Source organism: Eschrichtius robustus, chromosome 15, assembly GCF_028021215.1.
Source record: "Eschrichtius robustus isolate mEscRob2 chromosome 15, mEscRob2.pri, whole genome shotgun sequence".
Classification (NCBI taxonomy): domain Eukaryota; kingdom Metazoa; phylum Chordata; class Mammalia; order Artiodactyla; family Eschrichtiidae; genus Eschrichtius; species Eschrichtius robustus.
The window spans coordinates 76,367,687-76,386,986 of NC_090838.1; the positions used below are offsets into that span (position 1 = coordinate 76,367,687).

A 19,300-nucleotide genomic window follows, 5' to 3' on the forward strand; every position below is an offset into this window, starting at 1 on the left:
ATTAAAAGACAGAATTTTAAATTAAATACATATATCTTTCTCAAAAATTCATCACATCATCCTGATTTCACATGCCACCATGGACAGGGGCCACTGCATCCTGGACTCAAATAATGGACTAGAATGTAAGAACTATTGTTTAGCTCCATGACGTTAGTAAACATCTGCTAGAACGTAATGTGAAAATTTGTCCAGCCAAATTACAGGACTAACAACTTTATCTTTAAGAGCATCTTTAACTTATTATGTATTCCAAATCACTATATGCCATTTTAAAAAGCTATTAAAAGGTTACTCTTTAATTCAATACACACGTATTGAGCACCGATTCTATGTCACATACTTATTCTGGCGTTTGGAATATAAAATACAGTAGAAATACAAATATAACAAAGATTAATAAAAAAAAGCAGAGTGGAGACAATATTGAAATTGAGAACCTGCGTTCTTGCTCTCCCTCCAAGGAGCCTCCTCATACCCCTGGGCGTTTAGTATCCTATGAATGGGTATAATAAGGCATGTTTGTCTTTCTCTTTGAAAACTAAATTACATCGTGAAAATTATCTGAAGAATCAAAGGTAAACTATAAAATGTAAGAAACTACATGATAACATTTGGAACTCAATCTGTGGTTTCTCATAATATATATTCTCACTGTAATAGACTTAATATGTTCATCCTTAAAAGCTTCAAAATGGGATTATTTGCACTAATGATTTATTGAAGTCATCTTTGAAAGTATCCCTAGTATCACCATCTATGCATCTCCTTTTGCTGATAAGGAAACAATCCTCCAAATGTGACATGACTTACAGAATGGGTTAGTGGTTGAGCCTCCTGATCTCCAGCTCTGTGCCGCTCTCCCTGTTCCACACTGTTTCTTTCACATTAGGAACTATACACATACGCAGTACATTTGAATCTCCCAGAGCGTTAAGGCATAGTAGGGAGGCAGTCTTGTTTTGGAGAGCAGAAGTGAACAAAATATTGATACAAAAAGGCAGGTGGCCACAGGGCTCCTAGGGATTCTCTCTGCTAATCATGTACTCTACTTGTCCTACTGCTCCTAGCCCTGGCAGCCCTTCTCTTCTCCTTTGCCCTTTCTAATCCCCATCCTCTTGTCCTCTTGACACCAGCTTGATGGGACTGATCAGTGTTTAGATTATAACTTTGTGTGCTGTTGACCTTGGCCAATCAGGCTGGCCTTGTATTACCAATTCTCACTTCTTGAAGAGAAGGAATAACATTGAAATGCTTGACTTGGGAACTTGAATTCAGTTCAGCTGTTTTGGCTGGTATAGTATGTTTTAAAAATCAAACTTGAATGCCTTTATAGTGGACTTGCATCTCCTCATTGGCTGCACACTCCCCCACTGCCTACTGGATTACACCAGGCTTTTCTACACACTTTTCAGAAGTGCCTGGCCCCTGAAAGCATTTGAGTTGACTACTGGTGGACTGACATCTTCCTGACAGACTGTGACAGGCAGATCTTGGGTTCTTTGGGGTAACAGACTCTAATTTTCAGTTTACTATGGGTCTCTTTAAAATCAAAAGCATTGCCTGTGGCATCTCTCTCACTGGTCAGAATTTAGTACTGATGTGGCCAAAATCACAGTGCTTTGCATTCAATAATGAGTCTTAGGGAGTTCAAGTGAGAGTGTAGATGGAGGGGAAAAGAGTTCAGAAGAACCCAGTTAAAATGCATTATTTTGTGTGCTCAAGAATCTTGAAGCAATGATTTGTTATTAACACCTTGCTTTTCTGATAGAAATGCCTACTGACAGAAGACTTAGTAATATTTGGTTTAATACAGAAGGGTCCCTTTATCTCATTTATGAAAGGATTCTCCTGGATGTGGCGCTCTCCAGGGAAGGTACAAGGTCATGCAACAGTGTATTTGCCCTTGGTCCCAACATCATTTTCATTCAAATCCTCTTCAATACAGGTTGCCAATTTGGCCTGTTCCATCTCCAACAATGAAGAAGGGGTGAAATTAGTTCGGATGGCAGCCACCCAGATTGACAGCCTGTGTCCCCAGGTAAGCCTCATTTACTTTGTTTCCAAAGCCTGATATTTCAGATATTCTACGCTCCAGCCCTCATGTCACTCATTTCCTTGCCTTGCCCTCTTTCCTCTCACTGGAAAGTGCTACCCATCATTCATGGGCCATTTCAGGTTCTGCCTTTCTCAAAAAGAACTTCAAGCTATTCCAGTCTCTTCAGAATTACTGTGGTAATTATTCTCTTTTCCACTCCTATTGACTTTCTTCAATTTGTCTCGGACTGTTATTTCAATGCTCTATATCTATTTACCTTTAGTGTCTCAACCACTAAATTATATGCTTGTGCATGTAGAACAAGAGTTCTATTTCTGCCACATCTGTGCTAAATAGGCTTGGCCCAGTAAACACTTTTTGAAACCTATATCTTAAAAAAAGAAGAAAAGCAAACAAAAACTAGTAGTAGTTGATAACCTACTTTAACTTTCATGTTTTGATTGTCCTTCCAAACACTGGGAACCCACTTATCTGTGGAAGCTGCAAGGTCCAGGGTTTCAACATGGTCTTTGACCTGCTTGTTCCTCTTTTGAAGAGTGTGGTCAATATGTCCCTGGATTGTTTCTAACAAATAGGTCATCAATGCCGCTCTCACACTGGCTGCCCGGCCACAGAGCAAAGTTGCTCAGGACAATATGGATGTCTTCAAAGACCAGTGGGAAAAGCAGGTCCGAGTGCTGACAGAGGCTGTGGATGACATCACCTCAGTGGATGACTTCCTTTCTGTCTCAGGTAATCACAAACGGGCCCCTTACAAGGCAGCCGAAGGAAGAGAACAAGATGAGATGAGGAATATCTTGCAAATGTCATGGGTCTGTGTTTCAAGTGCTCTCCTTGGCCCTTTGAGCTTTCAGTCATCTCTGCAACTGTGATTGTAACACCCTCTTGAAAATTCTTCTCTGCTGTGCACATTATTTCAAGACACTGAGCCAAAGCATTTGGGGGGAAAACACAAATTTCTGATCAATATATTAGAAACCCGAACAGATTACTTAAGTAGAGTTAGGCTCCTTTTTACTTCCTGGAGTTTTTAAAATAGGATGGCCTTTGATGCATCTGAATCATCCATCTAAAAAAAGGGTATGGGATATGAGACTGGTTATGTTTAAAAATCAAAAAACCAATGAGTTATTCCAATTTGGCTGCATTAAGGTTTTTTTCCCCAATAAGTGAAGTTACCCAGGTTTGTGATAAGCTGGGAAGAAATGTTAGCCACAGAATGAACCCATTAGAAGGCACTTGGGAGCTATTGAGGCTTTGAGCACTTGACCATGAGGCTGTGAAAAGAAGTGAGAGAAAGTAACTAGTCATCACTGGAAATTGTAACTTTCTTCTTTGTAAATGAAGCCAGACTGAAGGATGTTGGCATTTGAATAACCATGTAGTCAATTTGACCTTTAATGGGGCTCATCGATGCTGTTTCAAATTTTGCTACCAGCCAACTAATGGGTCTTTTTCCAAACACATTTGACTAAACACATTTGGCCCAATTCACCTAGAAAAGTCTCCATGGGAGGCATGGGGGAGGAGGGCACCAGAAACCTCAACCTCCTTGCAAGGCATTAAAATAACCAAGTGACTCTTGAAAATTCAAATTGACCGTTGACTCTACCCACAGGCGTATGAAACACACACCTGCCAGCTCAGGTGTGCCCTAGCCTTGACCAGGACTTACTGAGGTCTGAGAGGGAGGGGTTGCAGCACAGCTGGTGGGATCCAGACAGACAGGGCCTCTGACTGCAACAGTGTGGAAGGGATTACTGCAGGAGGCTTAGTGTATTTAGAAACTTCTCTCTAGTTGCAGTCTTTCCTTTTACCAAGAAACTGGCAATGAATTCCTACTGGGGGCTTGTGTATAAAGCTTGTCTGAGAACAGCATAGTTGAATCTGTAGATCTGATGGATGATGTAAAAGCCAACTTTGAAATCATGGAGGGCAGGGCAAGGGAGATGGGAAAAATGAGTGAACACATGCTCAGTATCTATAATTTGTCTGACTTTCTGTTACTTGCTTTAATTCACACAAAAATCTTATAAGATAGGTATCACTATTCTGAGTCTTCCTTTGAGAAAAGTAAGTCACTGAGAGGTAGGTAACTTGGCAGAGGTGTAATTAAAATCCAGATTATCCTCTTTCCAGAATCTATATAGTTCTCAATAAGTCTAGATAGAAGGGAATTTGCCTTTGATGTTTCCAGCTTTCATTGCAGCTCCTTCCCCACCCCCTCACACTTCGCTATCCCCTCTGGTACCACCATTCCACTCTCTCTTCCCTCTTGGAAACCTGTCTCATTCTTCATTCCCAAGGTGCTTTGTTTTTGATGACTTGTCAAAGCAACTATTCATTTAAACATACCCATATCCAAGGGTTGGATGATAAAGAACTCAATATGTTGCCATTCCTGGGATTTTTGCTTCACTGATACATGAGCCCTAACAACATAAAAGATATGCAAGAAATGCATCTTTCATAAGGTGCTTAGAAATTGTTTGGATAGACATATTGGGGATTTGAGTGGTGGGGAACAGAAGGATGGACACCAGGACTGAGCATCTTTCTTTTATCTAGTCAGTCTTTGCCAGGATGACTATAGGGGTCCCCAAAAGGGGCAGGGGGACTCTCCAACCAGCCTCAGATCTCACACAGCAATCCTAACAGCCCCTGGAAATCTTACTCTACTCCCCTTCTATCTACAAATGAATAGAAAATATCCATATACTACCTTTTTCAAAGAGGAATCATTTCAGAACTTAAAGCTTTCCCAACTTATCCTTTTCTTTAAATGCATGTATGAAAATTTCTGAGGGTAGAGAAAAGCAAGGTGAGGAGGTCTTATCTCAGACTGTTTCAGTAGTGCAAAGCTTTTCTTAATTTACTTCCACCGGGTCTGCCTCTCTGCCACCTTTCTCCCTGCCATTCCTTTGTGCATCTCATTATTACCAGCAACAAGAAAAGACTTTGGCTTCCGCTGATAACACTGTGCAGTCCAACCCCAGTGGTACAAGCGTGGCGGCATGCTATGACAGGAAAATGAACAGGTGCTGTTAGGGAGCCAGCCTTGAAAGGACCTGCTAGAACATGCCTTTGGACTTGACAATCGGAGGCGGCAGGCACCTTTCCACAGATGGGCTTGACAAATAATGACACAGCCCACTCTGTCCTGCTGGTAGACTATAGATACAGCCCGATAGTTGGGGAAACTACTTCTCATCTCCTCTCTGAGCTGGAGCCAAAACATTTGCATCAGTAAATTGCAAGGTTGGCCCAGGAGATATTTTGAAATGGCATTAATGACATTTTATGTATCAGTTTCTTCTTAAGGGAATATCTATTCCGGCAGGAAGCTCTATTTTGAAAACAACAACAGAAAATATTTTTTTTAAGGGATAGTTTTGTTTTTCTTTCTTTTTTTTTTTTTTTCATGCTACCTGAACTTGTGTGTCTGAGTGCTTAATTTGTCCATATGAAATGCAACAAGTTTGGGGAGCTACTAACATTACAGGAGCAAAACCAATTTTCAGATGTGGTCTGGGCTTATAAAAAAAATGAAATGGCTGTATTAGAACACTTAAACTTTTCCCACTGGGCAAAAACTAAAATTTTTAATAGTGTCTTAAAATGAGCATCTTGGCATTAATCACGTGAGAGTTGAATTCTTGGGTTTGGCTCACAAAATAGCAGGGATCTAAGATCTGAAAAAGCTGTTAACTCAATCCCATAATGTCTAAAAGTTTCGTTTTGTTTTGTTTGCCTTTTTCTCTTTTATTTGTTTGGTTTTTTTGACTCCAGCGTCTTGAGTTTGTTTCATTAAAAAATCCACAGACTGAACTTTGCTTTTGAATTTAGAAACTATAGCTTTAAAGCTTATAATAATCAGGTAGTTTGGTCATCTGTGATTTTTTAACAAGATTACATCTTTCCTGAAATTGTAAGGTTGCAAAACTTCAAGGAAGTTTACCACAAAATACGTTGCAGTCAAATGTTTTATGATGTTTAAAAACCATGCTTTACATCCAGGCATCTGAAGTACCTAAGGGGTTTATCCCAGCAATGGAATCATCTCTGGAATACAGGTGCTTTTTATTATTACTTTCTCTTATATGTTATTTTCTAGTTGGAACATCATTCCTCTATCTCCTTACTTAATGAATTATTTCTCCTGAAAATACCTTAGGATAAAAATATATAATTGATTGTCCCTCTTCAATGGGCATGTTTATTCAGGATTTCTTTTTTGATTGCCTGTGGTAAGGCGCTGTCAGGCATGAAAATATGAGTTAAGTGTGGATTCTGCCTTTGAATAATTCACTGCCCTTTTTGATAGATACTAGACCAGAGTAATTCCAAACTTGTGAACCCCAGACCTGAGGATGTAGGGACTAAGAGTGGAGAAGTTATTACAAGGGGTCCAGGGAAACCATATATAGACCAAGTGTCATCTTTTGATCAAATAATATGTCTACAAGAACAATATAGCTCTTTTCAAGTGCATTATTGGTACTTAGATTAATAAAGTACAAATTTATTTTAAAACATTCTTTATCATAGTGGCTTTTACATATATATCATCCACTGGTATAACCACTATCATGAAGGAATAGTAATTCATCTTTTTATAAAAGGGGTGCCTCTAATTGGGTAAAGTTGGGAAATGCAGAGTAAACTATCTCAACATTTCATAAAAAGAGTTGATGAAGAAAACTGAGTCAGTTAGTAAACTGCAAATTAGTAAAATTAATATTTTATTCACACATGATTAATGTGACTAACCATTGAACAAATTAATTGGCAATTCAATTAAGAGCAATGCTTTTGATATCATGGCCTCCTTCAATTAATGTATACAGTTGACCCTTGAAAAACTTGAGGGTTTGGGGCACCGACCCTCCCTCCACACAGCTGAAAATCTGGGCATAACTTTACAGTGAGCCCTATAGATGGGAAGTTCCGCATCTGTGGATCCAACTAACCTCGGCTCTGTAGTACTGTAGTATTTACTACTGAAATAAATCCATGTATAAGTGGACCTACACTGTTCAAACCTCTGTTGTTCAAGGGTCAACTGTAGTTATACCTATGAAAGCATATTCTTTTTCTTGCCTCCTAATTAAATTAGTTGCATATTTTAGTTTGGAAATTAGATTTTAAAAACTATCATTTCATTTTAGGATATTAGGTCATATATGGGCTGCTTACATTTTAAATTTTGTTAATTCCAGAGACATTAGTATCTAATGTAATTGACAGAGTCCTCTGTTTTGCATTCAATTCCATCTTTAAACTATGCACAGAAAAATGGTAGCTATGCTTATTCTTACATTATGTTATTCAAAGAAAATGCCTGTTTTTGACATGAACACCCTCGCAGTTGCCCATTTTCAGGGACCACGACATATTTTAATTGTCTGGAGGAATCCAGCAGGGCAGTAAGAGAGACCTATTTGAACCAAACTTCTGTATTTAAAATCCTGTGCCAAGTTTCATTTGAGTAAACCTTTTTTTTTAAGGTGTCCTTTTCGGTGAGTTTGCATGATCCAATCCAAGATATCATAAAGAGGTGATTTCAGAAGTTCCTTAATCAAAATGAAAGCCTTTAAGTCTCTATTTTCACAACTGTCTTTCTCATTTTCTCAGGAAGATATCAGCATTCAGGAAATAACTTCTTGTGAGTTTAAGATATCTAAATATTAAAATTTAAACATTTCATTTTTTTTCTGTTCCAATTTCTATGTGAAACTAGAGAATGTAGAAATCAGAAATTTATAAATAGTTAAGTGAGGAAATCATATTGTATGAGGTCAAACAGATGTTCCTTTATGAAACGTGTTATACTTTGCAATTTTCTATCCAATGTCCTATAAAAACAAATATTTTCTCTGAGTGATTTGTTTAATGAAAGAAGAAGAGATCCATGGGAGAGATTGGGATTTGCTGAGTACCCTCCCATCTCTGCTTCTTTAGGAATTTATAAATCAGAACTAGCTCTAGAAACTTCTTAAAGAGGTAATCATTCAATTTAGTCCTTTATTAACTATTCATTGAATAGTTATACTTTCTTAAGGGTTACCAGATTACTTAAGACTACTTCCAATCTTGTTCTATTATTCTGTTGTGTGTGTATATGTATATTTTCAGCTTAAGTTCTTTTTTTTTTCTCAGAGTACTAAACTTTTTGAACATTTCCTTAGAATTCTGTTTCTAAAGAATGTTCAAGGGACATAATAACAGATCTCACATTGGACATGGAAAATACAAAATTGCACACTTGCAAAACTGTAAGGGACCAGATTGTGTGTTTCCTCTAGGCTGGTAGAGAGAAAAGCCTGTCATCCTGCCTGCTTGGATTCTGCTTTGGACAATGATGGAGAGTGATCCCTGACCTTGACTCCAATCTGAGGGAACCAGCCGCAGACTGGATTGTATTTCAATTGTGGGGAACTCTGTGATCCTCTTCACCTGACCAGTTTCCATTGCATATACCTTATGCATGACACAACATTGGAAGACTGATGGGGAGATATTTGTTCATTTTAAAGTCTCCCTTAAATGTTCCCTCAATAAGAACATGATCCAACCCAAAGTGGAACTCTGGACATGTCTAGAAACGTTGCTGCTTGGTGACTTCTTGTTCGCTGCCACTACAACTCTTAAAAGACCTTTTCACCCAATAAATCTTAAACACTGAAACAAAGAAAGAGATATTTTTAAAGTTGGTGGTTCTCAAAGTATGGTCCCCAAACCAGCAGCATTACCATCACCTGGGAACTTGGTAGAAATGCAATTTCTTGGGCCCAACCCCAGACCTAGTGAATCAGAAACCCTGAGAGAGTCACCCAACAGTCTCTATGATGCTACAAATCCTCCAGTTGATGTTCAAGTTTGAGAACCACTATTGTATTTATAAACTATGTTCTTTAAATATAATTTCAATGTTATTAGGCATGTATTGAGATGTACAAGGTGATGGCTTGTGAGCTAATGAATCTATCTTCAATAGGTTTTTAAGTGTGTCAGTGGTATAAAATCATATAAATGTGTATGTGTCCTCTCCACAGAAAATCATATCTTGGAGGATGTGAATAAGTGTGTGATAGCCCTTCAAGAGGGGGATGTGGACACTCTGGACCGGACTGCAGGGGCTATCAGGGGCCGGGCAGCTCGAGTCATACACATCATCAATGCTGAGATGGAGAACTATGAAGCTGGAGTTTATACTGAGAAGGTGCTGGAAGCTACAAAATTGCTCTCTGAGACAGGTAACCATGGATATTAGGTTTGACCAAAATGTCAGCACCATGATTAATTTCCATACCTGAATCAATCTGTTTCATTGTTTCCCATAGGTCTTTCTGCTTCTAAATTACACATGATCATAAAAAGGGTGCTCTTTATTTCTTGAGTTTGAATTGGAATACTTTAGCAGAATAATAATTTATTGTTTTATGGTGTATACTACTCTACAGTTTTTATATATAAGCATTTGATTCTCACAAGGACCTTATGAAGTAGGCAGATTTTTATTATCTCCTATTATGAATGTGAAAATGGAGTTTTGAATCAGTTAAGAGACTGGAAAAAGGTCACGAGTCTAGAAAATAGTGAATATGTGACTGGAACTTGGAATCTTGAACTTGAAAAACATTTCCCTGTCTATTTCTTGAAAAGATAAGAAAGGACCATGGACAACCAGGGAGAAGCATAAAGACTTTAGGTAGTACATGGACATGAAGTAATCAAAGGAGGTAGTGGTTGCTGAAAAAGGGTTAGACTTTAATATATGCCCTGCTCCTCTAGCAAAGGCTTGCATGCCCTCTTCCAGGGGCATGCGGCTGCCCACTGGGGAATCACGGTCGCGGTGAGACACAGTTACTTATGGGAGCCTGTCATAGCTCTCTGGTACACTGAGATGGAAAAAAGACTTATTTCTACTGAGTTAGCACAACAACCCATAACTTTGGACAGTTGTGTCAAAGAGTAGCCTATTTTTAGTAGTTTTTTCTCTTGACTGGTGTCTCTTGGCTTCAGACCCTTTCTGAAGTCCCTCATGCCTTGTGTATTTGTATATATGGGGGAATGAGAGTAGAGAGAAAGTCCAGGGATGGAGAGAAGACAAATAGAATTAACTCTATATTAGATGGAGTTATGAATGGGTAATGAATCAGGTCCTCTGTATACACAGAAGAAACTTACCTCAGCATCAGTGGGAGTTTTCATGGGTCTATGTATGGAATTTGGAACCCACTAGGCTTTTAAGAATAGACATATCTCTGAAAGGTCAGATACAGCAGTGTTCCAAGTTCTACATAATAAGACATGTTAGTAGAAACATGTTTCCTTCTACAGGGAAAAGGTTATTTACAAAGACTTCTGTAGCTATTTGTTAGTCTAGAATAGCAAGGAAAAACAACAGATAAACAGACATTGGTTGCTGTCTGAAATATAAGCAGAAAAGGACTAGTGTAATATCACATAATAAAGAGCACATCTAGGGATTGTTTCTCTTGAGAATCTTCACAGACTTAGAATTAGAAATAATAGCAATAATAATACGATATATCCATAATTCAAAGAGTCATGTACCACAATGTTCATTGCAGCTCTATTTACAATAGCCAGGACATGGAAGCAATCTAAGCATCCATCGACAGCTGAATGGATAAAGAAGATGTGGCACATGTATGCAATGGAATATTACTCAACCATAAAAAGGAAACGAAATTGAGTTATTTGTACTGAGGTGTATAGGCCTAGAGTCTCTCATACAGAGTGAAATAAATCAGAAATAGAAAAAAAAAATACTGTATGCTAACACATATATATGGAATCTAACAAAAAAAAAAAAAAAAGTTTTGGTGAACGGAGAGGCAGGACAGGAATAAAGACACAAACGAAGAGAATAGACTTGAGGACACAGGGAGGGGGAAGGGTAAGCTGGGACAAAGTGAGAGAGTGGCATGGACATACACTACCAAATGTGAAATAGATAGCTAGTGGGAAGCAGCTGCATAGCACAGGGAGATCAGCTCAGTGCTTTGTGATCACCTAGAGGGGTGGGATAGGGAGGGTGGGAGGGAGACACAAGAGGGAGGAGATATGGGGATATATGTATACGTATAGCTGATTCACTTTGTTATAAAGCAGAAACTAACACACTACTGTAAAGCAATTATACTCCAATAAAGATGTTAAAAAATATGATATATCCACATTTTAATTAGCTGAAATTCAGCACTATTTTTTTTTTTTCAAATAGGCTTGTCCTTTGCATTCAATAGAGCAACACAATGCAAGCCATACAGTATTTCTTTTCTCATTTGGAGTAATTAGAAACAGTTATTTTACTCTCCAATTTAAGGACAATTTTTTCACCCTTAAGGAAACCCTGTCACATTTTTGGAGCTCTCAGTTACTGGCCCATTACCTCGATTTTGTTACAAAGTCTCAGCTTCCTGTGGTATATCTGGCACATAGCAGCATTTCCTTGGATCTGACACTGAGTGAAGAGTGTCAGAGAAGGGTGGAGGACATGGAGACAGAAGTTTCAACTCATGACTGGTTGGAATGATTACTGCCACAGATGACATGCAGAGCATACTGCCAACTTATAGGTGACTTTGTGCACACAAAGACTTCAGCATTGTTCAAGAGACATTTTAGATTTCTTTCTTATTGAGCCTTGGGGTGCTTTAATAAATAGAAGGAGTGGTGCCCATTGGGTCAAAATCGACATAAAGGCAAGGGCAGTGTGCCTAGTTGATGGAAATATTTTAACATAATTTTCACCCAAAGTCTTGAAATGTAAATGAATTCTAGTTGAAGTTTTCTTAACTGAAAAAAAAATCAATGAAACAGAGCAATCCATCCTGGATTGTTGTTGCTAATGAAGATTTTGCTCTTGTCAATTTTCAGATCTTTAAAAATTCTCATCTCAACCCTTCCTTGCAGTGATTGAATACTTGGGGTACTTAACTAAAGGTACCTTCCTGATTCTGACGTCCACATCCAATTCATAATTGAACAGAAAAGATAAGCAAGACATTTAGATTCTTTCTATTTTTCAGCATCTATTGAAGATCACTAGGAAAGAAGCCAGGTAGAAGAGAGTGAAATAAACAGTTTATAAATAACTAGTAGAAAATGAAATACATGTCAAGGAAAAGTAGATATTAGTGGGCTAAGAACTAAAATATACAAGGTATATAAATTATTTTGCTTCTGTCCCCAATGATTCTTCTCTTTCCTAAACAGGAACAATATAGTTTCTTTATGGGTAAGTAGAGAGGTTGTCAAAGAAATGAAAGCAAAAACTTTAGCTGTGAGTAGAACAATTGACATACACACGGATTCCTCATGGAGGGAGAATGCCTCTGCTCTGAAGCCAGCAGGGCTTAAAAGAAGGGATGGTGCTCTGTCACAATCCCACTGGTCATCTGAACATGTGGAACATGAGGTTTAAAATGTGTGATCTATATGGTGACTTAATACCTAGCATTTCTCAATAAGAATTCATAGCACAGGGAGACCAGCTCAGTGCTTTGTGACCACCTAGAGGGGTGGGATAGGGAGGGTGGGAGGGAGGGAGACACAAGAGGGAAGAGATATGGAAACATATGTATATGTATAACTGATTCACTTTGTTATAAAGCAGAAACTAACACACCATTGTAAAGCAATTATACTCCAATAAAGATGTTAAAAAAAAAAAAAAAAGAAATTTCTCTATAAGAAACAAACTAAAAAAAAAAAGCTTTAGCTGTTAAAATTCACTGGTTGCTAATTAGAATTGTTGGGTGATGTACTACACACATGGAGTTTGAGGAAGAACATAAGATCAGTTCTGTGATTATGGTTATGCAGAGTTTTGTAGGTTATATAGATTTTATAAAATGGATTAGTCCCCTTGTCAGTGTCTGGCTATGCTAAGGAGGGCTACGTCCTTCAAATAAAAACTCATATACAGATCACTAATACCCAAATTTCTACCTTTGGGCTAACATTTTGCTCTTGATTTTTAAAAAAATCTTAGTGCAACGTTGAATTGGTCACTTTTTTATGCAAGTTTATCAAACTTTGTCCTGAGAGTACATTTTATTTTGAGGAGAGAACATGGAGCAGTAGGCAAGGAGTGGAAGGTGACAAGAAGAAGGAAAAAAAAAAAGGAAGAGTCCAGGACATGGAAGACAAAGCATCATGTTTTCTTTTGCCTTGCCACCAACCTACCAGGTTCTGCCCAGCTTTATATCTGAGTTGTTAAAGACCCTAAGGCAGAAGTTCTCAACCTCTGTATTATTGACATGTGAGTCTTGGTAATTTTTTCTTGGGGTGGAGGCAGCTGTCCTGTGCATTAAGGGTGTTCGACAGCATCCCTGAACTTACCCCACTAGATGCTTATAGGACCTCTTCCCTTTCCCACTTCAAGTTGTGACAATCAAAATTGTCTCTAGACATTGCTAGATGTTCTTGGGTGGACAGAATAACCCCCATGGAAAATAGCTGCCACAAGAGAAATAATATTCCAAAATAAGAGCAACTTTAAACAAGACTAAATGGAGCCTCTGCATGATGGCCATAGGGTACGGTGAAGGGAGTGGAGTGAGAGTCTATTACCAAGCATGAAAAAAAAGGGGCAGAATGCTCAAAAAGTCTTGACTAGACCAGACTTTGCTGCTAATGGGGTTTTCAAATACAGGCCAACCTCTGTTTAAACATGCAAATGATGCAGGGGTGGCTCTCCGTAGAGAGAACTCCCACTTTACCTTCACTGAGAGGCTAGAAATTGAGAGAGATCCAAAGAGTGATGAAACAGTCTGTAGTTAATTTTCCATAAATTACTTTACTTAGTAAAGAGTAAGTAAATTTTTTTGAAGAGTGCTTTTTGTCTTGATATGAATGCTGAGTTAATTTGAAAACACAATTTTGTGGATTATTAGTATGTTAAAATTCTAGGGCAACATTACATAAAAATTTACCTATGTATTTTTTTATAAAACTAATCCAGGCAGATGAAAGCACAATAAACTTGATGTACATCAGACTCATTAAATACTTACATATTTGATAAGCTCTTCAATAAAACCTGAATTATAGCAAATTGCCAATAGCTTGGTAGCGAGTGCACCCAACGAGACCCATTTTCAGAGATCTCATTTGCAAAGTCAGATTGCTGTGGAAAGTTGAGGGCCCTGAAAGTACATTCAATGATATTATGTTTAAAGTAGCTCATTCTTCACAGAACAGATTACATTGAAATGCCATTTTTGTAAATGTGATGGCTGATGCAAATTTGTGGCAATGTCAACATCATCAGGTTGAGAGATCTTTGAGATGCCGGCAGTTCTTTCTTCAGAAGGAACCCAAAAAGAATAGAAAAAAATAAAGTCTTTTTAATGAGGATTCTGTTATTAAGCACTTTGTAAATGAAAATGAAAATTCCATTATTTTGGAGAACACGTGGGCCAAACAGACGGTATAAATTTTTTCAAGACTTTTTTTTAAAGAACAGTTAAATGTTCACAGCAAAATTGAGGGGAGGCTACTAAGATTTCCCATGATTCTGAATCAATTCCCTTGATTCTGCACATGCATGGTGTCCCCCATTATCTACGTCCCCTACCAAAGTGGTACATTTGTTACCATTAATGAACCTACACAGACACATCATAATCACGCAAAGTTCATAGTTTACATTTTGGTTCACTCTTGGTGTTGTATACTCTATTATATTTGGACTAATGTATAATGACATGTATCCATCATTATGGTTTCATACAGTGTATTTTTCACTGTCCTAAAAATTCACTGTACTCCATCTATTCATCCCTCTCCCCCTCCCAATCCCCTGGTAACCACTGATCTTTTCACTGTCTCCATGGTTTTGCCATTTCTAGAATGTCATATAGTTGGAATCAAATAGTATGCAGCCTTTTCAGATTGACTTCTTTCACTTAGTAGAGACGGTATAATTTGTAACTTTACGCTTCTGTTATGTAAAATTTTCATAAAAGAGGTTTTTTTTACAGCATTCCTATGTATTTTGCCCAGTAAGAGGAACAAATAGAAAGCACCCAAACTAGACATGATAATGAGGGGTACCATTGTGTCAGTACAATGTATAGATGAAATCCAGGTAAGGAATCAGAAGAACTCAATTCCTTGACTTCTAAATGTGACCTTACACAAATTAGTTAATGCCCCTGAGCCTCAAGCTTCTCATGTATTGCCTGGTGTTTCATCATCCAAGTATGGTCAATGTTATTGATTTTGGGATAAATGCTTCACGTTTCTTGGCTTCCTCATGACTGCACTCAACATGGACAATCACTGCCCATGAATCCTCTGTATAAACCCTCTTCTCCATCCGGACATGTGTATTTATTATTTTCCAGTTAAAACACATCCATGTTGTTCCCACTCTCCTTCCTGTCATCTTCCCCATTTTCTCCTCCTCCTCTACATCTGTGTATTGAACTTATCCTTTAAGATCTGACTCAAGTCTCAGCTAGAGACAACAGGGATCTATTTCTATGAGTCTGTTGACATTTAGTACATCCTCTTCAGTGTCAATGGTCCACAGATAGATTGTCACTTCCTAGAGGCAGGTGTTCCTGTACGTGCCTAGGGCCTAGACAAGTATTATCACATCATTACATATTAAAATACATTACATTACAAAATACAATACATTACATATATTAAAATATGTACGCATTGATTAAATGAATACAAAAAAATAATATATGACCTTCTTTTTCAGTAGAGAATATGTCCACTAGCAGCAGCCTTAGGCTTATAGCTCAAGATTCCAGGATAAGTAGAGATGCTTGTTTTCCTCCTACTTTCTACACGTCAAAGAAGAGCAATCTTCTTGGCCACTTGGGGGTATGCTTATTTCACTTGGACTGATTTCTGTTGCTAGCGGGATCAAGTTTTACCATTGGACATGTCTGGGTGACCTGCCTATCCCCGTGACCAGAGGCAAGGGGTATGGACAGAAGTAAGATCAATATCAGAAGAAGGTGGTAAGGACAGATTATTGGGAAGACAGAAATATTAGATATTAGAGATAGGAAGGACTATTACAGTCTGTCACTTCTCCGTGACTGACCTTGAAATTAAATTATGAAAGTAATGAATTTCCACAGAAGATGTAATGACTGAGATTCAGTTCAGCCTAGACTTCCTAATATATTTTAAATACATTTTAATATAACCCTTACTATTGGTGTAAAGCATTTTATTTCTCCCTGAAAGGTCAAAATGATTACAATATGGAGGAGATGTCTTACTAAGTGGTGGTTGTGCTAGTCTTGGAGGTGGGAAGTCAGAAGTGTAGGAGGAACGAGAAGGAAATTTCATTCACTCAATAGCCCTTAAACAGGTAACATGTAGTTTGTCTCAAAGCCTCTTCCATATGTCTGAAACCTACATACTTGAAGTATTGTACAGAGCTGGCTGATGGTTTTTAACATCGGTATTTATTTGTTTTATCCTGAATGCAAATGCAAGGTTTCTTGCTCAGAGAGCAAACTTCTTTCTTAGTAACAATAACGTTGCCAGTTCCCTATACCTCATTCTACCTCTCAAGGCACTATGATAAGGTCAGATAAAGTCTGCCCACAGAAGGAGGTCCATACTACCTCCACGAAATTATGAAATTATGAATCTGAGAGTTTATATAGCAATTGGTGCTCAGCTGTCTCCCTCCCCTCCTGAGAGGGAGAGAAAAACCTTCACTCTTTAATGTTAATAAACTCTCTCCAGGAAAGGTCCCCAGGTTGTTACAACCCTTTCGAATATAAATGAATGGCTCCTGGTTTTATTCCCTTTTGAAATGTAAACACATATCTCTGGGGAGATAAACCCGTAAATCTCTTTCCAGATCATTTCACCATCTTAAGACTGCTATTGAGTCATACCTTGAACCAGGTTACCATTTTTTGCTCAGAAAGTCCTGGCCATGCAGAAATATGAAAATATCTTCTCTATACTGGCTTGTTTGTAAGTAATATGTTCTGCTAGAATTCACACATGACCAGCTCTCTCAGCGTGAGGGGCTGAAGAACCATCTGAGAAGAATACAACTTGAGAAAATAAGAGAAACACTTTAAAAAAATATATTTATTTACTTTATTTATTTTCATCATTTTATTTTATTTTATTTTTTATTTTTTGGCTGCCTCGGGTCTTAGCTGTGGCATGCGGGATCTTCATTGAGGCATGCAGGATCTCTCACTGAGATGCGCAAGCTCAGTAGTTGTGACGTGTGGGCTTAGTTGCCCCACGGCATGTGGGATCTTAGTTCCCCGACCAGGGATCGAACCCATGTCCCCTGCATTGGAAGGCAGAGTCTTTACCACTGGACCACCAGAGAAGTCCCAAGAGAAAAATTTTTAGCCTGATAATAAACTTCTAACATGGAAGTGGAGGTGGGATAGGATGGATATAGGAAGGCTCACAATTACACATTTATGGAGCAACATAGTGGAAGAAACAGCACTTTTCTAGTGCCCAATTTTCAAAGTAAAACTAAAAGGAAGACATGAATTTCCAGTTCTGTGTGAGTCACATCATAGACTCAGAATCCTGGGGACTGCAAACATGATACTTCTTTGTCACTTCAAGGATATGAGGGATCAGCATCCATGGTAGTGGCCACGGAATGGCAGAAGGGCCAGTGCTGGGGTCCACAGGAATTGGTGGCCAGGGTGTATTAACTGGGCACAAGTGAGGCAGCAGTAAGTTCCTTTTACCCAGAATCCCTACCATGCCAGCAATAGGTGTTGGAATCAAAGAAAGGAAGAATATGTCAACAATCACTTGAATGGGAACATCATAGAATATTCCAGAAAGAGTTTGATTAGGAAAAATAAGAAACTATGCTTGTAGTTGGGATAACATATGGACATAAGAACCAGAAAGATTCTGGATATTCCTATCAAACTGACCACAAAATTACCTCCCCACTTGGTTTGCCTTTCTATATTTTACCTGTTCTCTAACACTAGCTGATTTCTTCCTAGAGAAGAAGCGAAGTCTTCTGTAACCATACCAGCCAATCCCACTCCTCTGTGCCCCATTACTCACTGTCACTCATTAAGCTTCTACTAGGTGTTGCGAACTCTGTGTTTGCCCATTTTTCTGTCTTAAGGTACCTCTCTGTTCTCTGTCCCCCTTCTATTTTCTATCCAGGAGTGTGTGTGTGTGTGTGTGTGTGTGTGTTGCTTCCTAATTTAATTTTAACCCCTTGAGATCTGAGACTACCTCTTCATTTCCTCCAGCCTTAATGAAAGTTGAAGCTCAAAAATGTTTATTAATATAAATAAAAAACATAACTGACATAGAATAATACCTTATTTTAGGGGTTTTTCCCTTTCTAAAAATTACACGCTTAATGATCAAGATCAGAATCTTTTAAACTAAGAGCAATAGATTCCTAGCAATTATTTTATTACATCTTAAAATTTAAAATCTCACTGATGCCAAAATTAACTATTTATCAAGCTAGGTTTCTACAAACACTGTAAGCTAAATAAGACATCATGTTCAATTCTTTACTCATTCCTTAAGTTTCAGAATGAAATGTGCCATCCTTTCCTCTTAACTTATAAACGATTTGTGATTATTTTTGAAATGCTGATTTTAAAATGTAAGAACTTTCCAAGCAAGCATTTTCTTTCCCTGGGGAAAGGAATTTGTGTCTAGACAAAAGCAGATGCATGCTGCCTGATTCTCTTAGGTTAGTTATCGTGGACAGAATTTAGAAGATTTTTTTTCCTTCTTCTAAGCAGTCCTTTTTCATCTTTCATCAAACAATTCAACTCATGGATTATGTATGGCCTTCTGGAGCTTGAGTTTGATTTTGATGTTTGAAATGTACATTATAATTTTCCAAACATGAGTTTATGAAAATGGCAGCCTTTAGGAACTCCCACAGAGGGAACAGATGACTGACTCTGACGAAAGAAACTCCAAGAATATACACAGCATGGAAGAATTAGGACTAGCCGGGAGGATGCTGATGGTTGTCTGGAGAGGTAAAAACAGCTGACAAATAGTCACCAGGGAATAGGGAGCAGATTAAGCTGGGCTCCTTTTGTCCTGGCTCCTAGCTTCCAGAGCTCAATATCTTCTAACTTGATTAAGAGTTATCAACAGAAAGCACAGTGAAAACTAGTATACCACTGGCCTAGACAGAGAATGATTTCAATTTAGAGAGTTTAAATATTATTTCCATACTCCCTC

At 38.2% G+C, this 19,300-nt stretch overlaps 1 protein-coding gene across 1 annotated transcript in view; it reads left to right on the plus strand.

Moving 5' to 3' along the window:
• CTNNA2 (catenin alpha 2) overlaps positions 1–19,300 on the plus strand; it is a 1,055,603-nt gene that overhangs the window by 954,809 nt on the left and 81,494 nt on the right. Inside the window, exons 10-12 of the mRNA XM_068564030.1 lie at positions 1,949–2,041; positions 2,635–2,791; positions 9,115–9,315. Coding sequence (XP_068420131.1) covers positions 1,949–2,041; positions 2,635–2,791; positions 9,115–9,315 — 451 coding nt within the window. The remainder of the gene's footprint in view (positions 1–1,948; positions 2,042–2,634; positions 2,792–9,114; positions 9,316–19,300) is intronic.